The sequence below is a fragment of the Uranotaenia lowii genome, chromosome 2, assembly GCF_029784155.1.
Source record: "Uranotaenia lowii strain MFRU-FL chromosome 2, ASM2978415v1, whole genome shotgun sequence".
NCBI lineage: Eukaryota > Metazoa > Arthropoda > Insecta > Diptera > Culicidae > Uranotaenia > Uranotaenia lowii.
In genome coordinates, this window is record NC_073692.1 from 186,879,955 (window position 1) to 186,907,206 (window position 27,252).

General features: G+C 37.4%; 1 protein-coding gene across 2 annotated transcripts in view; it reads left to right on the plus strand.

Moving 5' to 3' along the window:
* LOC129749338 (nephrin-like) overlaps nucleotides 1-27,252 on the plus strand; it is a 475,038-nt gene that overhangs the window by 284,601 nt on the left and 163,185 nt on the right. For both annotated transcript variants that reach the window (XM_055744277.1, XM_055744276.1), the window contains exons 3-5: nucleotides 7,268-7,391; nucleotides 18,310-18,424; nucleotides 18,615-18,708. In XM_055744277.1, coding sequence (XP_055600252.1) covers nucleotides 7,268-7,391; nucleotides 18,310-18,424; nucleotides 18,615-18,708 — 333 coding nt within the window. The remainder of the gene's footprint in view (nucleotides 1-7,267; nucleotides 7,392-18,309; nucleotides 18,425-18,614; nucleotides 18,709-27,252) is intronic.

The following is a 27,252-nucleotide window of genomic DNA, read 5'->3' on the forward strand; positions in this document are numbered from 1 at the left end:
TTGAATTGAAATATTTGTGCAACGTATCTAGATCTTCTTCCATGTTTTTGACTATAGCTTTGGGACATTTTCCTGGGTAAAAAAGGGCAGTGTCATCAGCAAAAAGTCTTGGTGATCCATGCAGCGGTAGGTTACTTATATCATTTATGTACAAAAGGAAAAGGAGGGGCCCTATGTTACTGCCTTGTGGAACTCCAACTTCAAGTTTTCCTAGGGTACTTGTTTCATCATCTATACGGACAAATTGTTGTCTTCCTGAAAGGTAACTGCGAATCAAGTTGTTCGTGATACCTCTTATGCCATAACACTCAAGTTTTTTTAAAAGTACTTCATGATCCAAAGTATCGAATGCTTTTTTAAGATCCAGAAAAAGGGCACCAACAATTTTTTTCTTATCAATGTTGTCGATAACAGAATCCAAAAGTTCACATATAGCAGTTAGCGTACTTGAACCGGATCTAAATCCATACTGATGGTTGTAAAGAATATTGTTGTTGTTCAAAAAAGGGTTGATTCTTTCGATCAATAGTTTCTCGAACACTTTACTTAGAACGCTAAAATTAGAAACGGGACGGTAATTGGTAATATTTGTTGGATCACCAGATTTAAAGATTGGAGTTACTTTTGCAGTTTTCAAACAATCAGGATAAGTTCCCTGTTTCCAAAATGTTGTTGAAACATTCAGCGAGAATTGGTCCGAAAAGCTCACTATGTTTTTTCAATACACTCGTAGAAATGTTATCCGGCCCACAACTTTTTTTATTTTTTAACGACTGGATAGTAAGAGAAACTTCATTTGACGATGTCGGGCATAAGAACAACGAATAAGGAGTTCGATTCATTTTTGTTAATAGATTGTAGGATGGATCGACAGTTATTTTCCCAGCTAATGATTTACCAATGTCTGTGAAAAAATCATTAAAGGACTGGCAGACTAGATGCTTGTTTTCTATTAGGGCATCATTAATTTTAAGAGCTATCGCGCTGTTATTTTTCGTTTTACCTAAAATTGAGTTAATGTTTTTCCATAACTTTGAGTGAGGAGTATTATTTAGAAGTTTCTCATAGTATGATCGTTTACAATTTCGCTTTTTCAATTCAACTTTTTTTGAAATGTGAGCAAGAAGTTCTTTCAGGTGCTGACTTTCGGGGTTCCGTTTTACTCTTTTGATGTAATTATTCTTTAACCTCATGAGAAACCATAATTCGAAACACATCCAGGGGCAACAGTTACCTTTTAACTTAGCATATTTCGTTACTTTCTTTGAACATGCCTCAAACATAGAATTGTAAGTGGCAGTTAAGTTTGTTAAGCAGGTGTTAGCGTCTTCAACAAGAGTTAAATTCCTCAAATAATTCCTAAAAATTTCGTTTTATTTCGTATGATTTGTGATAGTTTTAACAAGTTGAATATTTTTCCTTTCAGAGATAAGATCAAAGGTGGTAATAACTAGACAGTGGTCACTAACATCGTTGAAAGTTGTATCGTTTTTAACCCTCATAATATCGTCCATTTTACAAACAACATGGTCCAAAATATTATTACTTCTTGGTCTTGTTGGAAAACTATTAGTGCACAAGAAGTTGAAAGATTCAAGAAATGTTTTATATTTTGCTACAGCGTTATTATTTGTCAAGTTCATAGGAATGTTGAAATCACCAACGAAGAAACATGAATGTTTATCAGGAACAGCAGAAAAGAGAGATTCAAGATGATCATAAAATGTATTCAAAGGTAACGATGGAGGCCTGTAGATGCCATGTACGTCAATAAACTCACCATTGATAGAAAGTTCAATACTTATGTTGTGAAACCCGTCTAAAGAAACGTTATTCAAAATTTTAAAATTCAAATTGTTCCTAACGTACAATGCCAAACCACCGTGCGATTGTTTCCTACAAGAAAAAAAAGCAATATATCCCGGAATGTTATAAAGAGAACAGTTTTCCTCCTTCAACCACGTTTCACAAATGATTATAACGTCGATCACAACACAAGACTGATCAACAGTTTGTAAAATATTGTCAAATTTTGATAAATTATTCATTCCACATATGTTCCATTGTAAAATTCTTAGTTTTTTCAAATCATTTTTATTTAAAATACAAGCATTAAAATCATCAATGTTATCATTATAATTATTAAGTATACTATCCATTTTTAAAAATAAGTCTATAAGAACAAAAGAAATAAGAACTAATATTTATTGTCTTTTACGTTTTGGTGAAGGAGTAGCATGTTCAACAGAGGTTAAAAATTTAGACACAAGACGTGCGATATCGTTTCTATTTTTTATAATTTCAGGTTTAGAGTTTTCATCCTTTTTCACTAAAATTGCACCACCTCTACCGGGCCATATATATTTTATATCAAGAAGCTCCTGAGATTCCCGAATTTCGTTTAAAAGCTCTAAAGTAAATGATGTTAATTCATCGCGTATGGTTACATAACTAGAATTTCCGTTGACTAAAAACAAAGGAGTTGAGTTTTCCAAACTGACGTTTTTTAAAGAAGATTGCTTCCTTAGTTTCTTCGTTTTCGAAAATAATTTTTAACGGGGGTAGGGAATTAGATTTTCCAAAATTCAATCTCTTTGCTTGTTCGATCTGATCAGGCTTCAACTCATATCCTATCGTCTGACAAACTTTGCAGGCCAATATTGCAGGATCTTCGTTGCCAACGACTGGAAGTCCAAATATCATAGCGTTTTTAGAAATCGACTCTCGACTTACTTTATCTAAATGACTTTCTAATTTGTGAACCGTGGCAGTAAGAGCAGATTGCGAAAGCTTGAGATCAGAAACCTCAGTTTTGAGGCTCTCATTTTTAACTTTCAGGTCCTTAAAGTCTGACTGGATTTCGTCAAACTTTGCAGATAGAAAGTCCTGAGAAGCCTCAATTGCTGAAGAAACTGATTCAACTTTGGATGTTAAAGTTTGGACTTCATTAGCGACCGCGCTTTGTACAGCAAGTTTTATATCATTTTTGATTGCGTCGACGATGTTTATTTGATTAGTTTGCATTCCTATAATTTTGGAGTAGATTTCAGCACAATCAGGTTTACAAAAAAAGTTTTGGTTTTTCATTCTACGTGCTGAACTGCCTAGAATGTTTCTACAACGCGGATGGACATTTGAAAAACAGTTTGCACATGTCAGAAAAACATTGGGGTTTGATTCGGTTCCTTGACAGTCAATGCATATGAAAACCTCTTTATCGGGATTCATTTTAATTTTTGGTTTCAATTCCAATTTTAATTCCAAAATTTCAATTTCCAATTCAAACTGTAGCAAGAGCTTTAAGAAAAGAAGTAAACCAAATTTTTTTATTATTTCGCAAGCATTTAAAAAAAAAACAAAAGAAAACTAATTAAAAATTTACCTTGTTTGAAGAATAACGTAAGTAAAATCTAAAGAAAATGTAATGTTAGAAAAAAAAATATTAAGAATAGTAAAAATTGGCGGACACAAGTCTCAGTAATTCTTCTGAAACATAAGGCTACTTGTTTAATGCGTGTGAGCAAAGATCTTCGCACGAATCTACGCGAGGCTAGAAGAGCCCATTCAGCGTCAGATCACTGGTTAACACTATGCGAGCTACAAAGCATCCATTCAGCATCAATGAAACATCAACGCGAGACACTTAGCAACCATTCAGCATCAGTGACCAGGGTACGATAGTTGACGCGAGCAAAGTCCCATTCAGCGTCCACAGATGATCAAATAAACCTACGCAATAAATTAATGTCAGTTTACACAAATTTAGTCAGAGTAATAAAAGCGTAAAACATTCGAAACAGAACACATTAAAAAATATATACACAGGCACAATTGCTAAGATCACTGCAGTGTGCTAGTAGATTAAGTCATCATCACGTTCCATCTACTAATGATACTCCAAAATCTACTAGCTAAGTTAGAGGAAAGAAAAGTTCCTATCAGCAATCAAGTTAACGCCTTTCTTTGGTCACAGAGCCGCTGTACGTGCTATCACAGTTTCGGTCGCTAAGTCTGCGCCAGCGTTTACTTACGTTCTGGTGGATCTAAACCGGCTCTGAAGTCACTGTAGTGAAACGTTTAAACAAAAACACAATCAACACAAATTTAGACGACCTTCAATATGGATTAGGTTTACACTTATTAATCTGACAAAAAATCTGTAAATAAATATTGGAAGTGAGCCGAAGGTATCGAGAAAAAGTACTAGAAACTCACCTCACCGTACTATACTCACTAACGAACCTAAGTATAGGTTTACCACAGTTGACTCGGGTAGTCAAGCAAAGCCTATTGTCAGCGTATGTCTATTGTTGAGCAAGTTACAAACTGCCAAATATTTGCATGGAAAAAGACCGACAAAATACAGAAAAATCACTCGAACTTCAATTTAATATTCACTAAAACACACTTTTTTTTACTTAGAGACACAAAAATGTAATTAAAAGATCAGTTAAACTATCAAATTAAACACTTGATGCGAGCGATAAAAAAATACAATTCATCACCAAACCAGTGCTGCCAGAAAGACCACCAGTGCTGCCGGTTATATACTGAACAAAGTGTTAAAAGTTTCTCGATTTGACATTTGCATTCCTGAACATTTAGTATTTTTTTACCGAAATTGTGCGAAATTTTACCAAATGGTCGGTAATTCTTTTAGGCACGTTCACAGCTTTTACAGATCTCTCGGATATTGTTTAACCGATTGTTTAACAAAAACAAAGTGAGTTTTCGTAAATGTTTGCCAATAAACTGGTAGCCTTTTCTGAAATAGTTGTGATTTATATTCTTTTTAAGATTTTCATCCCGAAACAGCCGATATGGAAAAAGGTAGCCCAACTACCACAAACATATTGAATCATATTGATATGCATATCTACTTTAAAAGATATTAACATTTAATCTTCATTATTCTAATATTTTTGTAGCAACTGGCCTCCAGTTTTGTGGTCAATCGATTTAGTTTCGTTTTTTTTCACTGTTCAATCACATTTTTCAATTTTATCTAAATAAAAAAAGAACCAATGACCAGTAGGGAATTTTCTCACCTATCATACAGACACAGTAATTTGAAAATAATCTACTTTAGTCGTAGGTATTTGGATTCATGTATAAACTGGTAAATTTTCGAAACAAATTTTGTATTCGAGAGGATAACAATAAAATTGTCTAAAAACTTGTTGTAACAAGTGTCATGAACGTCAATGATAAGGACTGTATTCCAAAAAATACAACACTTTCATTTGTGAATAACTTTTGAACGAAACTTTTTTTGAAACTTCCTAGTTATGTTTTATTTACATGTGCAAAATTTTGTGGCGATCTGTCTAGTAGTTTTCGAGATAGCGTCTCATGAATGAATTAATTGACCAAAATTTTTGGGCAGGATCGTAAAAAATCTTGGAAAGTCCCATTGAGAGACCCCAAAATAGCTGGAAATCACATATGCGACTAAAATTCATACGGTAAATCATTCTAGAAGCCCTAAAGGATCCAACAGTAAGCTAAAATTTGATGATTAATTCCATGAAGGTATGGGAAATGAGGGGTTTGACAATGCGCCATCCGAAATTTTCAGTTGGAGAAGAAATAATGCAAGTCAATTTTTCTATCTGATTCGCCTAAAAAAACAAAAAAAAGCAGACCATGTGTTTTAATGATAAAAAAGTTGTCCACCGAGAAAATAAACAAAATCAGTGGTAAAATCGTGCGCAAAATGGTAGGTTCGTCAGCGGGGTGAAATTTTGAAAAAATATTGTAAAGGAAATAGCTACGATCTTTGAAGCGGGAAACTAGGGGATTTCCTGTTAGATATTTTTCATTAGAAAACACTTCTCCTGAATGTTCCGGAGAAGAATGAGAAGAAAAATTTACAAAAAAATGTATCCTGTTCTAAATTTGGCTGACGCTCTATGGAGGATGCAAATTGATAAGTAATACATAACAATTGGCACAGTTAACGCCCAAAAATTTCAAAAAATGTCTACAAAAGCGACCGCTTTCTTTCTATGGTTTCAAAGGTTTCTCAAAGTTAATTTGGTTGGATCTGGAATCTAAAACTGTGATGGATTGATAAAAAGTTAGTAATGTTGATTTCTTGCAGAAGGTGGACAATCTGTTGTCAAGCTCCAGGAGATGAAAAACGTCATAAAAATTAACTGAGATTTAGAAAAACGGTAGTTTATAGTGTGCAAACCCAAACATTTAAGCCAATCGTTTTATTCATTAGACGCTTTCTCATCAACTACAGGACAGATCGCCACAATATTTTGCACAATGCAACATTACATTACAAGGTAGTTTCACTGAAAATTTTATCAATTTTCATCCATCTGTTCAAAAGTTATTCACAAATGAAAGTGTTGCAGTTTTTTCGAATACAGTCCTTATTTATCATCGAAAGTGCTTCTTTCAAAACCCACCGTGGTGAGGCTACGGCAAAACGGCCATAAATCTGGAAATTCCGCGCCATGAAATCGGTTTCACACGTGACCTCGATTCGACGGACGAGGTAAATGTGGCCAAGCACCATACGACCCCGAAATCCGGCAAAGGTGGCTCCGGAAATTCATAACGCGCGCGCTGCAGCAAAATGTCGGAGCCGAGATCCGCTTGCTGGCCAAAGTCGGCAGCCGTCGTGGTTGGGGAACGAATAAATTCCTTCTCTCATTTATTTTTGGTTTTTGTCTAAATCCGCGTGCACTTACCTACAGGCCGGACCAGGAGAGGACAGGATCTCCCGAAATGAATCCGGCAATCCGCCATGAACGGCGGATTGTTTTTGTTGCTGCTGCTGTTGTTTTTCCCCGTTGCTCATTTCCGGTGCAATTTGGTAGGGCAATTACATATGCGGGTCAATATGTGTGAGCTGTTGTACCTACTCGTCGGCAGCTTTTTTTAATTGCTGTGCGGATCAATTTGTTTTGTAAGCATTTGGGTGGAAATGACGGAGGACTTTATTCGAAATTAAATATTGATTGCCGGGGTATTTTTTCTACCTAAGATAGTTGGAACTGTACGCTCCCAGTTTAGCTGAGATAGCCTTCAACACATTATCCATATTTAATTGAAATTGTCGGGAATAAATGGTTTGTGAGCTAGCAATCGATCGTCATGCCGGATGGACAATTTCATAGGGATATTTCTATTGAAAGAAATGTAATAAAGCATATTTGATTTACTCAAAATATTTATATCGATTATTTTTCTCTTTTTGTTACATGCAACCGGTTGGTCTTCGGTGAATTTCAAATTCGCATCTCAACAGAACCCTTCAGCATTGAGGGAGTGGAAGGACGGAGTATCGAGTTGCAGTGTCCTATCACGGTGCCACTGACTGAGGTTAGCATGGTATTGTGGTTCAAAGACGGCGCCGGAATCCCACTGTACAGGTAAAGCAACTATTGATAATAGTACCATTTTGAATTAAGGAATAAATACTACCCTGAGGGACACCAGCTCTAATGGGTGTCCTTTCAGAGCATGAATTTTGATAGCTTACTTGTAAGGTTCGGCTAGTCAAATAATTTTGAATAATTTTGGTGAGATATACGGGAAAATCAAATTGAGCCAATTTAGCTTCAAAGCCTTTGTGCCAAACACTGTCAAAAGCTTTTTCAATATCTAGAAAAGCAACACCAGTTGAATATCCTTCACATTTGCTAGCGTTAATCATATTAGTTACACTCAAAAGTTGATGTGTAGTAGAATGTCCATGACGAAAACCAAATTGTTCATCAGGGAAAATAGAATTCTGATTAATGTGGATCCTCATTCTATTCAAAATAACTCTCTCAAATAGTTTACTTAAAGAAGGGAGCAAACAAATTGGTCGATAACTTGAAGGCTCTGAAGCACTTTTTCCAGGTTTCAAAATTGGAGTTACTTTGGCATTTTTCCATTTATTGGAAAAATAAACCAAGTGAAAACATTTATTGAAGATTTTAACTAAAAAATTTCAAGTGCTTTCAGGCAATTTTTTAATAAGAATATAGAAAATCCCATCTTCCCCTGGAGCTTTCATATTTTTAAATTTTTTGAAAATCTATTTAAGTTCATCAATATTTGTCTCACAAGAATTTTCAAATACATTTTGCTTAGAAAGAATATAATCAAATTCTAGAGAAATTTAAGCATCAATTGGACTTTCAACGATAATATTAAAATCATGAGCAGACTCAAATTGTTGGGCTCACTTTTGAGCCTTTTCTGCGTTAGTTAAAAGAAGTTTATCCCCATCTTTCAAAGTAGGAATTGGCTTCTGGGGCTTTTTCGGAAATTTAGTTAATTTCAAAAACGGCTTTGAGTAGGGTTTTATGTCCTCTACTGCTTTAGCAAAATTTTCATTACGGATGAAATTTAAACGACGTTTGATCTCTTTTTGAAGGTCGCAATAAATAAATTTCAAATAAGGATCCCTAGTACGTTGATATTGACGTCGACGAATGTTTTTCAGTCGTATCAAAAACTGAAGATCATCATCGATCAAAGGTTGATTAAATTTATGTTTAACTTTGGGTTTTGAAGCGGCTTTTGCATTGACTATTGAAGTTGTCAAATTTTCTACAGCCAAATCAATATCTTCTATTGGCGATTTGCAGCTGAAAACGACACACAGAGGGCTTTGCGATAAAAATGATGATGTTATGGGTGCGAATGTCAAAACGCTAAGTATTTTTTCAAAACATTCCTTCAATTTTGAAAATTTCGGTGTAAAATATGATATTTGATCAGATTTGGCTGGAGGATTTGGTAAGAAAAAGTGAAATACGTAACCCTTCATAATTTTTGAAACTTTTTTATTAATAAAACTTCATAATTTCTAGTTTTCGGAAAAAAATCATTGTTGTTCCAACTAATGCTGCCTGAAAAAAAGAATTCTTCTGCTTCCTCAAAACAAAACGGCAGCTGGTGAAATTGAAGGTGTTATTAACGACGATTGAGACGTCAACTAACCTCATCTTGAGTTTGATGAACGTTCTTAAGGTAGTTTCAAATTTCCATATTCCCTGAGTTGTGGAATAAACACAAAATTTCTCTCCGTAAAAGGTAATTCATGTTCAACAGTATAAGAATAGAGAAAGCAACCGGAAAACTTTCTGTGAAATCATCACGATTTTCCGCTTAAAATCGAAACATTTAACATGAAATCCAAATAAAGGGTGTAAATTTCAAACATGAAGATCAAGATGAAAATTTATTCAAATAAATTCATTGCATATGAAGGACAAATATTTCAGAAGTAAACAAGTTACTGAAAATCTTAATTCGAAATTCAAAATAAAATATTTGAAATGATTGAATATTTGTCATAATTTAAGAGGAATCGCTTTGGTTTGCTCCATTATATCCTTTACGTGCATTTTATTAAAGCGCAATCTGATGATAAACTGCGTATGGATGTGCGTCTTTAGATAGCATTTAAATTTCACATATTGTTACATTTATCAAAATCAACTTCTGCCAGCGTCGTTCTTTTTTTATTGAAGTTTTAAAATTTCCAAATGATTTTATCAAAAAACACCATAAAAACATCTATTTGCTAATGCCAAAAGTATTGGAATAAGTGAATTAAAGATTTTCTTACAAGATTTACTCGTTATAGTTGTCTAAAATTTAACAGTTTTCATTAAATTCGCAATTTAAGAAACAATTTGTATTCTAGCCGTGTTAAAAAAAAGCTATCGTCACCTTTTTGTTAGTTCCATAAGTGAGAATCAGTTGGCGCTGCATGTCAAAAAGTTTTGCTGCAAATCGCCAATTAAATTACGTTCAATAAAATTCCTATATCGCTCCCAGTAGGCTTTTTGAAAGTCAAAAGTTGATTTTAAAGGGGTTTCAATGGGACTTTGGGATAAAGAAAAAGTTACTGGAAGGTGGTCTGAATCGAGGTCCGCATGAGTAACTAATTGACTACAATGCTCGCCTAAATCCGTTAGAACCAAATCAATTGTGGAAGGATTTCTAATCGAAGAGAAACAAGTATGCCCATTAGGATATTCAACAGTGTAATAACCTGCAGAGCAGTCATTAAATAAAATATTCCCATTTGAATTTGATAAAATATTATTCCAAGATCGGTGTTTTGCCAATAATGAAAAATTTAGATTTGTTTCTGGTGAGTTTTTGTAAATCTCCCTACAAAACAAATTTCTGTTCACCGCTGCATTGAAAGGCAAATATGCGGCAATAATTATAATTTTCCCCATAGACGTTTCTAATTCGATTCCAATTGTTTCTAAGACTTATGTATTGAAAGAAGGAAGAAGTCTAAATTTGAGACGACTATTGATGACATAGCTACACCCCCACCTTGTCGATCAAGTCGATCATTTCGTAAAATTTTAAAGAAAGCATTGCTTTTCAAGTTATTGTCTTGCTTTAATAAAGTTTCAGTGATGGCAGCTATATGTAGGGGAAAGTCGGGTAAGGCGGACACTTTCAATATATCGAGAATTACAATGTTTGGCACTAATCTAATGATGGGAATATGTTCGCCTGAGTGTACCAACACTTTCGAGAACCTTTGTTTATTTATAGCAAGCAAAGTCCTATAACAGTAAACAAAACAAACAAAAACTTTGAAAATCCATTATTTGATGTAATTTTCTCTCGTCATAAAATAGTTCATAACTCGCAAAATTTTCGAAAATGTCAACCGTTTTCAAAGAAAGAGTGTTTATTAGGCTTCTTTTTAACCATATGGAGAAAAATCAGCGAGTTTCGGTCAAAGGGCTTGAACATCAATCGTTTAGAAAAAAAAGTTGCTAAGGCGGGTAAGGCTATGATCATTTAGTATCCGGGCAGTTTCAAACCTCTGTATTTTAAAAACTGTTGATTTGATCGAAAAACTTTCTATGGAGGAAATGAAGATGTTATTGTGATATATAGTTTAAAAATATCAAAAAAATAATTTATCGTTGATGACAAGAAATACTCTTACTTTATGATAAAATATAATTTTTATCTTTGCACACTTTTTTCAGCCATGTATTGATCTATTATTTTTACCCCAGAAGCTAAACCTTTTCAAAATCATGATATTTTACACAAATTCATCTGTAAAAATCAATTGGAATCTGGTTGGAACCTTTTCATGACTAGGCATCTCGAAGAATATGACCTCTTAAATTCGGGTTGAACATAAATTTCTTGGTCCATCAGAACACATCTGTCACATTGCGTAAAACCCGGTTGCACAGATTGCGATCCATGGAGCTGCTAATTTTTAGTTAATTCCCGGGTGTCCACTTGACAGGCAACACTTTTTGCCTGTCGGAAACGGATTTACTGCATAGTTAAAAGGTCTGCATTCAGTTGTCCTCAATAACCATAAATTTGTTCCTATAGTTGAGATCAAGAGTTCCACTCCGATGCTTGGTTAGAATTTCGTAAGCATCCTAGAGTGGCTCCTTATACTTCTCAACCATCTGGACCAAAAAAAAATTCAGGAAAAATAAGCAGTTCATGAGTTTTCAAGTCAAAAATAATGAATTTCCGAGGCGCAAAGTGCGTAAAAGGAGCAAATTTGTGCAAAATTATTTTTACTATGGCTTTTTGCACCGTAAATATCTCAAACACACGTTAACGTAAAAATGTGAAAAAAATAGGCAAGATAGTTCTTTTCATAACCAACACAGCGCTGCTAAAGCTTTGCATATCCGAGCTCTAATAACCTAGCTATTACCGAAATGAAGTGCCCGGATACTAAATGATCATAGCCTTAAGACGGACACCTCAAGGTCGGGTAAAACGGACAAATAAGTTTCTCCAGGAATTTTAAATTTTGCTTCGGTTTGATCCTCCATATGCCTTCAGAAGACCTTGGCAAGAGCAATTGCCGGTCGAAAAACACTCAACATCATAAACAGGTCCTAAAAACTGTAAAAACAGGATCTCCGGTGAAGAAAGCGCCTATAAAATACGGAATTCCGAAACCTCACTGTTTCGCTTCTGGACTCGGACCAGTTGGGTCCATTTTGGTTCCGTTTTCTTATACTTAACTCACAAAAATATCTACATTTACAACAATTTTTGCGGCAAAATGTACCTTTTCTGAACAGTGTCCGTTTTACCCGACCATTTTTGAAAAGGGTAATTTGTAAGCATTTTTTAGATGGCTATAAAAACAGTCTTGATGAAGTATATTTACTATGTCCAGTGGTTAATGCGATAGTAAACAACCTAAACTGCCCATCTGCACGAAAAATGGGATGAAAATAGCAATATATGGATTTCTATTGCGATTCTACCTTAGGGTGTCCGTCTTACCCGACTTTCCCCTATGTTTTGAGTTTTCAAAAATAAAAAGAATTCATCTTGGTTAGCCAGCAAAGACCTAGCGTTCCAATTCATAATATTTAAACATCTATTTGGATCCATGAAGGAATCGCAAATTCATAATAATTTTGTTAGCATAATTAAAAGAAGTTTGGAAAGCTTCAAATATTGAATTTGATTTCAACATAAGTTGCATCATTTCCATTAAGTTTTGATGCAAAAATTTTAATTTTTCCTCAGTTGTCTCACCCAAATCAACGAAATTGTTAGGATCAGAAAATCAAGGAGAAGAACAGGTATTTGAATTTGAATCTCGGGGATTTTCCCAAGCCTTCGTATGAACGTTGAGACTTGGTTTTTTCCCATTTTTATTAGTTAAACCTGAAGAGGGCAACCCATTTCAACCACCTCTGAGAACGTTAAACAACGAGTCTGTGGCGCAGAACCAGCTCAGGTAACATTAAAATCACATCGAGCATTACCAAGTCGTGATTCCAATGTAGGGCGAGGCTGACCGCGAACAGGCAGATTGTTTGCCGGTCTGACGGGTGAAGACGAAAAAGAGGAAGGAGGATTTTTTCTAGAAGCAATAATTTTTGCCCTAACGGGTCAGTCAGAGGAATGATTACCTGCGCAATTCGCACACTTGAAAAATTCTGTTTGTGGTTTATCACCACCAAAAAGGCATTTAGATTTTTCATGATCGAATGAACCGCAAAGGATGCATCTGGCATTCATTCGACAATTTTTAGTGCCACACAGAAAAAAAATCTGAGCTTTACATTTCATGTGAAGTTTGATATCTTGTAAAATTCAGTCATATGTGTTGTATATTATAAAGCAGCCCTGAAAAAAGCCATGCGTTTCTCATTCGGATCAATTTGTTGTATTTTTACATGGCTTTTGCTTTAAACGATGTTTGGAATCAAAAACGTTGCAGTCGCACACAGGGTGTGTCTAAGTGTTTGCCGATTTTTATAAAAATGAAAAGGAAAATTCTTTTAAAACTGTTCACAACATATATAAATAATGCTGTATTGCCTTTTTGAAAAAAAAAAAAAATCAAAATAGTATATTACTCGATAAAATTTCATAAACTTTATTGGATAGAAGTGATATTTTGTTCAAAGCTACAGTTCTCCTTCTGTAATCATTTTTTTAATAAAAGAATAACTCTAACCGATATGGTTGATATGAAATCCTACAATTAAAAATGAATGGCACAAAAATAAGTTATACTCATGGTTTAAATAAAATATTAATAAAATAAAATTTCAGCACAAGAAAGCTTTTTTTTCTTTTTATTATTGAATTTAAGTTTTAACTTTTAAATTCAAATAAAATCAGATTTATATATTTTTAAACAAGTGAATCGTTGGGAATTGTTTAACATTCAAATAAACAAATGACAAGTTTCATTACGCCTCCCACACATTCCATCACTTTGCAAATAATATTTTAATGTACATACAACGAACAAATAACAAGTTATATTATTCAAAGAACATACTAGAACTTCGTGTAATGTTTTGGAAAAGAAATGAAAAACAAAATGTTTTCAAAATCATCCATCCAAAAAGTATTAACGGAACTACAAAAAAAATCAGATACACCCTGTAGCAGAATCGTTTCACAAACAAACACTGAACGGCCGACTGGTAAGAATCAAGTTCGATTTGATGCGCCAAGAAAATGCCATTTCAAATCTGGAGCTCGTTGATTTCGGTTGTGTAAACCATTATGAATATCTTTTTAATGATTGGCATGTTTTGTTACAAGGCTAATGGCTAGTAGTTGATAAAACAATAATTCAAAAAATAAAAAGGAATAATGAGCCGGAACGGTTTCATTGTTATGGTCATGTAAATTCACAATGTCATTTTTTTCGTTTCGGGGATTTACATTACGTCATAAGTCATGTAAATTTAGTAGAAATAACTTGTTCCATTTATTTGCAGGTTATAACATGTAATTATTTAATACTGTGCATGACAAAAAGGTTGACAACGACGACATTGCGTAGTATTTTGTAGAAAATTGGTAGACGATTTTCGAAAAGTTTCGAATTTGACTCGACAATGAAATATAAGACGAGCCTTTTTAAGAATTTGCAAATTATTAACCTGATCCATTTTAAAATGAATCAAATAAAGCTCAGGAGCAAAACCAACACTACTGATATTATTTGTGTTGGTTCTTTTCCTCATTTGAATTACTTGAATTGGAGAAAACCCTAACAAAGAATTTAATTCAGTTGTGATCTCATCCGGTGTCTGATCGCCGATGAGACCACGAAGTACAACTTTAAAAGGACGATCGCTTCCAGTGTCGTACGTAAAAAATTGATGTTTTTTATTATTCAAATAATTTAAAAAATTTTGAAAATCATTGAAAGACTCCGCCAAAATACGAGCAGTTCCCCTTCGACCGATCTGAAAAGAAATCTTCAAATCCTTGATGGAAGTGATGGTGGAACCTTTTCATTTTTATGAGTATAAGAAGAAGAAGCTTTCTTAGTACTCTTATCAGAATTAAATATGAATGTTTCCTCATCACCGATGTTATGAAGGACATCGAATGAATTGGAAATTTCAACTTTTTTGGGCGATGGACCTGAATTAGGTTCGGCAATCCGTTCTCTTCCGGCTCTTGAGCCGGCCGATGACTTCCCCATGCTGGAAAGAAAAGAGAAAAATATGAATAAAAGAAAATGAAAATAATTTTAGCACTGAAAAGTGCTGATTGAAAATCAGGTAAGAATAAAATAAATAATGTAAAATGTTCCTGCAGGTACACAGCAACGAAACGATGCTCCGGCGTACGTGTTGACGGCTCAACGGTACAGATGGAAGTGATTATTATTATTATTTTTTATTGTCATTAAAGGATGTTCTCCTGTATTGAAATACTTATTAGGCTCAACAATTTTAAGTCGAATAAATAAATTTTAGTAATTATTAATCTGTAGGGTACTGAACAGTGCATTATTGAGCTGAATAACAAATTTAATGTAATAATGTAATACAGGGCCGTAGGAAGAACCAGCTCATGGGGGGGGGGGGGGGGGGGGTGCTGGGTTTGAAGACAATTTTTTTCCTATAACATTTTTGCTTGAACAATGCCTACACAAGTTAAAAAAAATGTATATGTACTAAGTTAAGTTAGATTCAAGTTAAAGTTATTTTGCATTAAAAGTTATTTAATTTTGAAAATTAGTCCTAGTAAATGCCATTTTTAAAATGAAGCTTTAAAAAATATAACTACTTGTGATATAGCTCAGTTGGTAAATCAGTTGCCTTCTGAGCTAATGTCCGTAAGTTTGAGCCAAGAGTAAACATCAAACACAGTTGTTTCAGATAAGTGTACTGTTGAGAAAAGTCGCGATTGGCACAATGATGTAGAAACATCTATCATAATCGAAAAAAAAGGATTTTGAACGCTTCATTTAGAAAAAAAAACTGTTTTACTCACAGTGAGCTAATTCTTTTGAACCACAAGCATAACCATTTTAAGCATGGGTGCAAATGTATCAAATATTCAGCAATAAAAGTAAAAAGTTAGGTTACTGTCCAAATAAGGTTTATTTTCTACTTTTGTAAACTCGATTAAAATTTAAGATTTTAGTTAGAACCTTTGATTTTGAAGCATGAAGATTCTATGTAAAAAATGTTAAATAAAACTTCCAGCTGAATTTTAACCTGAGGATAAAAAACAAGTTCAAAAATGATCATTATTTTTTTTTTTATTTCATAATAAAAATCCTGTGATCCTGTGAAAATTTAAATCTAGATTTTTGAAAAAAAAACAAATTCTTTGAAATGAATCCAGATCTAATTTTTTATGTGTGATTTTACTCAGGTTTGTGTTTCCAAACTGACTTTGATTGAATTTTAATTTTTTTAAACCAAGAATCAAAGTTGAAAAATGAAAATTAATGAAATTCAAACATTGATATTTTAATATTGATTATAAAACTTTGAGCAAAATCTGGATACAAACCAGGGATTTCATTCCCTAGTTTGAATTCTGCATTTTGAACCCAAAATCAAAACCTTAATCTAAATTCCAGATAACAAATCCTATGATTTTGAAACCAAAAAGCGAAATTTGTATCAGAACCCTAAACCAGAAATCTTTTATTTGATTCTGAATTTATGGTTTTCAATATGATTTTTTTCAATTATTAATTCGTAATTGAGCTTGTAAATTTAAATATCATTTTGAATGATGAAATTGTTTTAAAATTTCCAATTCTGAACTTTCTTTTGTTTCAACTTTTCATAAAAATTAAGGATAAAAATTTCAGATCCAAATCTTAAAAATGGTTTGAAATTTATAAATTTTCTTTTCATATTCCGAAATTATGAGTTTCGAATCTTGAAAATTCATCATATTTTAGATTGAAATGCATCACTAAGGTTCGAAGCAGGATCCTATACCAAAGATGGTGTAAACTGAAAATCAAAAACAATTAACTGGATACTTACTAGATTTTTTTCCGCAAGTATCCGGGCTGGGCAAATCCAGGAAATAGTATTTCAAAATCTTGTGAAATTAGGGCATATTGTTTCATAGTTTTCCCAAAAATCCGGCCAATATGCAGACGAATTTCGGAATTCTTTACTAAAAATTAAAAAAAAACTCGTGGAAAACTGTTTTTATTTTGAAACACACATCAGCCGATTCAGGATCCTATTTAAGGTTTCCAAAAAATCGTTCATGTTTATTTTGTCAAAATTTATTTAAAAAGAATTATTTGGACACAAGATACATAAATATTATGACTCAATTGAAATTTTCGTTTGATTTGGCAAATAGAGTGAGAAATTCTGGTCAAAATTCGGACAATCTGGAAAGCTTAGTCTAACTTTATTGGGATTCAATATTTGGGACTGAATTACTATCAACCAGTGAGAATTTTTTTGAAAAACTGATGTAGAATTTTGGTCTTGGAATGAGATTTTAAGGTTTTGGAGTCGAGATTACTACACTTTAGTTACTCATGAATCATTTAAGTTGTTCATCCAAATTTGGTTAGAACTTTCAAAATTTCTGTTCAGCCAAAAAAAATTCTCTTGGCATTTTTGAACCTTCATAGGGGGGGGGGGGGGTTTAACCCCCAAACCCCCTCCCCCCCCCCCCCGTTCCTACGGCCATGATGTAATATAAATGTTATGATAAATTGATACAAATAAAGACAGCTCGAATAGGTAGAAGTTACCTATTTTTGGTTTCTTGAGCGTTCACCTTTTTATCTCGGCAAATTCTACCTTTTTTCATTTTTTGTGTAAAATTGTTATAAAAACACATCGAATAGATATTTTTACAAATTAATTTCCGCAAAATGATTAGAAAGAAGTTGTTCTAAAATTTCTTAATGATGACAGCTGTTTGGCATGCGTGTGGCATTTTCTATAGCTTAAAAGCCTAAAAACCAATAAAATCGAAAAAAATGCCCATTTTACTTAAAATCATTTTTGAAGTCTCTGAAAACACTGTTTCATTTAGTTTTTTGTTCTGAAGAAGCTATAAATTTGTAGCCTTTAAAGTAACAAAACTGCTGGATGATTTTTGCAAAAAAAAAATAACCGAAATTGTTTAAAAATAATGTAATGCAATAAAATATCATCATTCATCAATATGGTTTTCTGTAGAACAAAATTTGTTTAGTATCACAACATAAAACTTCAGGAAATTTTTCAGGGAAAAACAAAATTTGGGTTCTAGAGGGTTAATTATTTCACAGATTTTTGGGAATCATTATCAATATGCACAAGAAGTATTGCAAAGTATCAAAACCGTAGCTGCACGTCTCTGTGAAAACTATCGTACGAATCGTCAAGCAAAAAGATTACTAGTGGAAAACGTTTTTCTGTTAGTTGATGCCTGTTACTGAGCTCCCCAAAAACTAACCCCTTATTTTTTTCTCTCTCACATACATGTGTAAGTGTGCCCGTGCGTGTGAACTAACGCTTTGTTCTCTCTTCCTTGTTTCCATTTCTATTTTCATTTCCATTTCCTAATCGAAAGCGTGGACGTGCGGGAGCGGATGTCCCGAGAACCGGCCCACTGGTCGGCACCGGAAGTTTTCGGATCACGTGCCAAGTTCAATATTGACAAATCGCCGGCATCGTTGATGATAATGGTAAGCGATTTTCGCCTGTTGATTTTTTTTTCTAGTCTTGTCTTGTTTGTTGCGCTCATTTTCGGTTCACTTATTTCTGATAGTTTGTTTGACAATTAAGTTTTTTCCCTGGAAACCTCATACAATATGCAGGAGGATTTGCTACATTCTTGTCCGATGCAATAACTAACCATTGTTTCATTATTTTCAGAATCTCAAACGACACGATCAAGGTGTCTACCGGTGCAGAATTGATTTCCGGACTATACAAACCCAAACGTATCGCTATAATTTATCAGTAATAGGTAAGTCTAAGGAGCATTTGTGTTTGCCAGAACGAATATAACTCATGAACACTACTGCTAAAACCACAAAGGAAACCCATCATCTGTTCATCATTAAATTTTCATCAATCCTTTATCGATTGGAAGAAAACCAGTCAGTGCCTCAAACTCTCGACCAGAATACACCCACTCACTCCTTCATCGATAATCTTTTGTTGAGCTTTTCCGCATCGAACTTCCCAGAAGCTTTAAATTTTCCCCTGGAGTCATCCGGTCCTACCGAAGTGAAGTCGATTCGCAAAACAAAAAGTTAAGTTATTCCACCGATAGAGGGAAAAAAGAGCCCTGAAAAGCGAAATTAAAAACACCATCATCGTCTGGCGGGTTGGCCCAGCAGCTTCCCTACACACACTTTTTAACACTTTTTGTGCCCTGCGGCCTTCCTGGGGCCTCGTGTTGGATAATCTCCATCCGAGACGGATAACGATCTTTCCAGCACCCCTTTTTTCAGCTAACTGGTTCCTATCTTTCGTTCAAAACAAATATGCCCCGGTGGATAGAAAACGAAAAAAAAACGGCTGCAAAAAATATCGCAAACATCGGATATTCAGTTTTCTTGGGTGGTTTTCTGTTGCTGATGATGCCACCGTTTACGATGAGGAGGAAGTGGCCGGATGGCTGAATGATGGCTGACTAGCTGGCCGCTTGGTCGTACCTAATACGGAAGAATTAATGCATAAATAATTATGCTTTTTATCAATGGAGGAACGCCCCCCAGCTAGGTTATGCCAGTTTGCCGTTGGCTAATTTTATTTTTCTATGAAAAAAAAGATAGACGAAAAAACTTTAAGGCTCTGGAAGTTACAAGCATTTCAAAATTCGTTATCAGTTCCTTCGATTTTTTTCGAGAATTGTCAAACTAATCAACTTAAAAAGGATTGGTTTTGAAGAAGTAATAACTTCGAAATTTGGTAATGATTTTTCCTCAATTATCTAGAAGTATCGTTGTCACCTAAAAGCGTGCTTGTAACCTTTAATACTCTTTTTGAATATCAAAAGACTTGTAGGAACATTTAAATGCATTTTACGTGACTTATGACTGTGAAGAAAGACTCATACTTTAATTTTAAGTTGAATTTAAAACACAATAAGTGTACAGTAAGTGTCACACGTTGATTTGGTTAAATACTATGGGAATTACGCTTGTGATAGGGAAACGCGTCTTGTATGTTTGAATAGCAGTTATGAACAAAATTTATTTTCACTAAACTTAAAGTCTACGATTGCCTAGATTTATCTTCAGCATATCTGGATTACTTCGACTCCAACACTCCTCCCTAATCCAAGATCCCGATCAAAATCTTCTGGTCCGAGATTTTGGTTGATGAAAGGGGTTTGGTGAATCCGTCGGCTGCCTGATGTTTCGTGTTAATGTATTGTACATCAATCGCTCCGCTAGTGATAGCATCGTTGACAAAATGGTATCTGATGTCCATGTGTTTCGTCCTCGGGTTATATGCACCATTTTTGACCAAACACAGTGCAGATTGATTATCGCAGTATACCTTCAACTTCGTTGCTCCACAAATCATCCACAGCAGGTTTCGCCACCACAATGCTTCCTGAACAGTTTTCGCCAAAGCCATCAGTTCCGCTTCACACGAGGAAAGGGCGACCGTTGGTTGTTTCTTCACACTCCAGGAAATTGCGCCACCTTGCAGCACAAAAACGTAACCGGTTGTGGATCGCCTGGTATCCAAATCTCCTCCCCAATCTGCATCGGTGTAGCCAACAATGTCAGCATTGCCATCTCTCCGGTAACAAAGTCGACTTCCTGTTGTTCCCTTGAGATAACGGAAAATCCGCTTCACCGCCGTCCAGTGCTTTCTGCCAGGATTGTGGCAAAATTGGCTTACCATGTTCACTGCATACGAAATATCGGGTCTTGTTGCTTGAGAAAGGTATAGAAGACAACCTACTGCCTCCTTATACGGTGTATTTTTCATTTCGTCTTGCTCCTCGGGTGTGCTTGGAACCATCGATTTGTCCAATTTCTCGCCTGCCTCGAACGGTGTACTAGCTGGATGACAATCCATCATTTTGAATCGATTGAGAACATCTTTAATGTAGGTTTCTTGATCCAGGGTTATTTCTCCTGCCTCCAAATCGCGATTGATCCGAATTCCGAGACAGTATTTAGCGATACCCAAATCCTTCATCCGGAATCGATCACACAGGAACCTCTTTAAGTGCTGTTTCGTCCGATCATCGTTGGTAAAGATAAGAAAATCGTCGACGTATATCGTGACGAAAAGCATCTTTCCTTCCGTAGCCTGGTAGTAGAGACACGTATCCACCTTCGATTGAGTCAATCCGAATTCTTGTAACGCCTGGTCCAGCTGGTTGTTCCAGACCCTACTGGATTGTTTGAGACCATACATCGCCTTGCGGAGTCTGCAAACTTTCCTTCGATTGCCGCCGAAACCTTCAGGTTGCTCCATGAACAGCACCTCGTCCTTCAGCTCGCCTTGCAAAAATGCCGTAACCGCATCCATTTGCTCAATTTGCAGATCGTGTTTCACCGCCATCGCCATCAAAAATCGGATCGTGGAATACCGTACGACTGGAGCGTACACCTCGTCAAAATCGATGCCTGGTTGCTGGGGGGAACCCCTTAACGACCAATCGTGCTTTGTAGCGCTCGACCTCTCCGCTGGCTCCACGTTTGGGTTTGAACACCCATTTGTTTTTTATCGCCTTCTGCCCTTGCGGTAGATCCTCGAGTACCCACGTGTTGGTAGCTCGTAGGATCGTCCGAACATTCGGTCATCTGCGTTGATGGGGAGACATTTTGGCCAGTATAAGTCGAATAAGAAATGTAATCGTTATACTTGCCTGGGTACCTGCGCTCCCGACCGCTGCGCCTAAACTCATGCTCTTTTTCAGCAGGTCTACCAGATTGCGGTGGGAGCGCGCGATCTGCCACCGGATGCTGCAAAAAATCGTTTCTGCTGACGAGCTTGAAGGTTCTTCCGAAACTTGAGGCACAGTTGCCTCAACTACCGTCACAGCAGGCTCAGGGAAGACAATTTCCAAGAAATTGACCGGTTCATGTCGCTTGTCCTTCAATCCTTCACATCGACCTTCATTGAGAATAACCACATCTCGACTTATAATGACGTCTTGAATTTCAGGATTGTATACCCTGAAGCCTTTGGTATCGTCAGCGTAGCCAAGGAACACACATCGCTTTGATTTCGGATCCAGCTTCTTTCTTCGTTGTTTTGGCTCGTGAACCATCGCAGTCGAACTAAACACCTTCAACTTGCTCAAATCGGGCTTCGATCCTGTCCAGGCTTCTTCGGGCGTAACACCATTCAGTGCACGTGTCGGGCAACGGTTGATGACATAGGCTGCCGTGTTCACAGCCTCAGCCCAAAACTCCTTCGGTAACTTGGACTCGTTGAGCATACAGCGAACCTTCTCGAGAATCGTTCGATTCATTCTCTCTGCAACTCCATTTTGTTCCGGCGTATACGGGCAGGTCTTTTGATGTCGGATACCTTCACGTTCTAGAATTCGCTTGAAACTTGAGCTCACATATTCGCGGCCATTATCGCTTCTCAACACTTTTAGCTTGAGACCAGTCTGGCGCTCAACCATGGCTTTGAAATTCTGGAACGCTTCAACGGCTTGATTTTTCGTCTCCAAATTGTAAACGAAAAGCTTCCTCGTAGCATCATCGATGAAACTGATGAAATACCTGCATCCTCCCAGCGACGGAATCTCGAATGGACCACACAAATCAGAATGTACTAGTTGCAAACGCTCTCGTGCCCTCGACATGCTAGTCGGAAACGATGCTCTGGCTTGTTTTCCTTCGATGCACTCCATACAACCAGCAAACGATGACCCATTGAGCTGCATTCCCGTTGAGATGTTTTGAAGCTGCTTGAGACTGTGCACGTTCAAATGACCAAGTCTTTTATGCCAAAGATCTAAATCATTGCATAAAAACGACTTCGGTGCTTTCCGATTTAGCCGGTATAATCCTCCATCAGCAGTTCCCGAAACAAAAATCTGGCCATTTTTGTTGAGAACCTTGCACTCGTCTTTTGTGAAAACAACCGTGAAGCCTTTTTCGCAAATCCTTCCAACAGACAACAGGTTTGTCGCCAAATCCGGAACTTCCAGTACGTCGTTCACGTCCACAGCTCCTTCAAGACAATCCAAATTGACGATGCCTTTCGATTTCGCCAACATGCTGTCGTTGTTTGCGGTACCAACATTTAGGGAAATTTCCGTCTTCGATTGGAAATCTACCTCAGTTCTCGCCATGTGGCAAGTCGCGCCTGAATCGAAATACCACTCGTTCCGATCAGCATCGCCCATCGCAAATGTAGCACACATTGCTCGCTTCCTGTCCTTCTTTATCGCTTTGGCCTTACTCGGACAACTTGCCGCAAAATGACCTGTTTCGCCACATGAGTAGCAAACGCCTTTTTTAACGCTGCCTCGTCGCCTTTGTTGCTCTTTCGAATACAGAGCTCCTTCATCTGCGCCGTTCCGAAGATCTTGCTTCACCTTGACGTCTTTCAATATTTTGCTCCTTACGAAGTCGGACTTGACCGGACGCTTCTAGTCCCATCACCATCGGGGCGTAATATTTTGGGAACCCCATCAGCAGAATTGACGCCAACCATTCGTCGCTCACCGGAAAATTAATTTCCGACAGTTTGTGACTTTCGAAATTATTGTATCAACGTAGGCTTCAGTGTTTGGAAAATTTTCTAGCCTTGACGATACGAGTTGTTGTAGCAACCCAATCCTTCTATAGATACCGTCGTCTTGAAAAGCCGTCTTCAATTTGTCCCATGCTTCTTTTGCGCTTCTCGCATCCATGACTAAACTGAAGTTGGTCTTCTCCAGGCTCAGACAGATCGTTGACAACGCCCTCAGGTCCGTCTCTTCGTCCACGATTTCACCTTCCTTGGGCATCACCGCATTCCAGCAACAATCCCGGATCAGGCTCATTTTCATGGAGAAAGCCCACGATATGTAGTTGTCTCTGACTTTCAATTTCTCGATGGCCAAGGCCATCCGAACCACTCGCTGCTCACCATGATGGGATCCGCCGCTTCTACTGCCGGGAATCTGACCATTTTCTCTTGGTCCTCCAGAATCCTGACCTTCGGTAAAATCCGCACCACTTCTTGCACCGCCTGGGTTTCGAACTGGATAGTCCCTTGGAATCATCTTCTGAGAAAATTTTTAAACGACGTGACCTGGGCCCATAACCTATGGGAATTACGCTTGTGATAGGGAAACGCGTCTTGTATGTTTGAATAGCAGTTATGAACAACATTTATTTTCACTAAACTTAAAGTCTACGATTGCCTAGATTTATCTTCAGCATATCTGGATTACTTCGACTCCAACACTTACTGTGTGCTAGTTTGCTTTCGCGATTCACGTTGTATTTCGTCCCGAAATTTGTCCTGGTGCCATTCAAACCAATGTTTATCAGTTCGCGGAGTTTTGAACAATGGAGGATCTATGCGGTTAATCTATGCGCTGTCGTCTAACGTAGAAACAGTACTGGACAAAATAAATATTAGCGGTGCTTTTGGAATTTGTTCGAACCTTTGTCTTTTCGACATAATGGCCAACATGAAGGATAAAAAGCATTGTGAAGAGTGCCAATTAGCGATCAATGACCGCGAGCCGCTAGGTTGCGGATTCTGTGGAAATATCTTTCACATCAGCCAGCAATGTTGTGGATTCAACATTCGGCTTACCAGGGAGCTGTTTACACAGGGTAAAGTTATGTTTATCTGTACCCCCTGTCGTACGGAGTTAAACGACAGAAGTATTCGCAGCTATGTAGACGATTTGATCGACCGCTCAACTCCAAAAACCGATTACCCCGATATTGCTTTGGACAAGCTAACGCATCAGCTCGAACTTTTGTCTAAAAAAGTCGATGATATGGCCTCGAAGCAGTACCCACCAATGGCAGCTTCTTTGTTTCCACCACTGAAAGGGACTCCACAAGCATATCCGTCACCAAATATCAAGCGGACTATCGTTAGTCTCTTCAACAATGACGAGGACTAAGTCCATCGATCTTAGTGATCTTTCAGTCCCGTTTGTTGTTCCTCCACCTCCGGCACCTAAGTTCTGGCTGTATCTAGCTGGACTTCAACCGCAAATAACCGATGAAAATGTCAACAAAATAGTTTCTCGTTGCTTGGATATAACCTCACCAGTGGTGTCCTTGAAGTAGACCCAGCAAACATTTTTGTAGGTATATTTCTCAACAACTTTGTTATACGTTTCATATACATTACAAAATGATCGTATGAAACTCGAAAAAACAGCATTTACCTACAGTGGAGGCAATATACATATATATGTACATAGTAAGAATGCAAGAGAGTACAAGTTTTTTTCTCAGCGCATGCGAACCGTTGCCAGCGACAATATTTGCTGCTTCTGTCATTGGGTAATTCTTGCAAATATTTACACCATCTGATTTTTATCAATCTGGTTGCATTGCTGGTCGCAGAGAGAAAATCAGAGCTGTCTTCTCACTTGTCCCACGCGGAAGAAAAAATGGAACGAAATCGTCTTCAAAATCTGCAAACATGGCGGACTTTTTATCATATTTATCCGATTTAAACCATTTATTCCGAGTTTGAGTGACGATTTTTACAACCTTTTACTTGCGTTACTTGGAATTACGATTTCAATAACGTTTTTAATGACTTGAGTTATCATTTTTAAAGCGATTTCATGTTTGCTGGGGACCCTTTTAGAGGTTTGAAGGTTGATGTGAATCACATGGTTCTCATTCCAACTGAAAACGACGACGAGACCCTAGCTCTCTGCTGTTTATCTCTTGACCCTTTTTCCTGCTGTGGAAGGATCAGCCAACGCTTCTGGGTGTTCTCCACTGGGACGCAACGAACATGGCACTTGGGAGGCCTCAAAGCCCCTCGACTCAGTCGCGCTGTTTCCAGCCAGCGTCTTCAGCCGTCCCAGCCCTGAGTTCGAATGCGGCGATGAGGTCCTCCAGCCTACTCATCCAGGCAAGTATTCATTTTCCCCCGGAACATTCTCGTTGTGTGATGAATTTTCACCTAACCGCAAATCCTACAAAGTCCACCAACACATCTCGTCTACAAATGCCTCAATTGCTTCTCGGGTTTCGACACCAGGACGCACAGTTTTGAACCTTTGGGAGATCCCTGAGCCCTTCGACTCAGTCGCGCTGCTTCCTGCCTGCGTCATCAGTCGTCCTGGCCCTGAGTTCGTTGGAGACGATGGGGTTCTCCAGATCACACCTACAGGCAAGTACCCTGTTACGACAAGAACATCTTCTTCGCGTAGTCAGGTTCCGCTTTCCGACAGATGCACCCAGCCATACACTCCTGTCCTCGGATATCCGGCGTTCTCTACTGGGGCTCCAGCACCGGGACGCAATGAACTAGGAACCACGGAGACCCCAGAGCCCTTCGACTCAGTCGCGCTGTTTCCAGCCAGCGTCAACAGTTGTCTCGGCCCTAAGTTCGTCTGTGGCGAAGGGATTCTCCAGCTTGCGCTATCAGACAAGTATGATATCATAGATAATTCTTCTCCGCGTGATGAAATCTGCCCTTCCAGCGATCTTCGTTCCGGTACTGCATCTGAATCGGACTACTCTATCAGCATTTTCTACCAGAACACGGGTTGTGTTAATTCCTGCGTGATCGATTATCTTCTTGCTACTTCGTGCTCCTGCTACGATATCATTGCCTTTACCGAAACATGGCTTAATGAGCGTACCCTCTCCAGTCAGATTGTTGTCCCAGATTATACAGTGTTTCGTTGCGACCGTAGCTCCCTCAACAGTAAAAAATCTACTGGTGGTGGAATGCTACTTGCCGTTAGATCTAAACTCCCGGCTTTGCTTATCGAAGACGTTTCCTAGGACGATCAGGAGCTTCTTTGGACCCGCGTAGTGTACGTGCCACCTGATCGTTCTGGCGACCTGGTTTTAGCAGAGTCCTTTTCGCGTTGCCTGTCTAAAGTCAGCTCTTTTTGTTCTCTTGAGGATGACATACTCGTCATTGGCGACTTCAACATGCCCGGCCTAAAATGGTGCTCCTCTCGAAGTGGCTTTCTGTTTCCAGATCTTATGCGTTCTTCGTTCTCGGCATCTTCTAGCGTATACATAGCCGCCCTTAGTACTGCGACTTTACGTCAGATAAATAATATCGAGAATAAAAATGGACGAATGCTCGACCTCTGTTTCGTGAACGAAGGTTTCAGAATTCCGACGATTGACTTAGCACCCACTCCCCTTGTCAAAGCTGTTCCACATCACCCAGCCTTAGTTGTCTCTCTCGATGCCGCAAGGATATTTGCTCCCGTGAAGAAAACGGCATCCTTCTATCAAGATTTCAAGAACGTGGATTTTGAAGCTATATCTCTCGTTCTTGAGTCCAGCGAATGGGAAGTTGAGCTCGATCCTTCTTATCCATTGATCGCCATGTTCCGAAACGTAACTTACTACTTACTTAA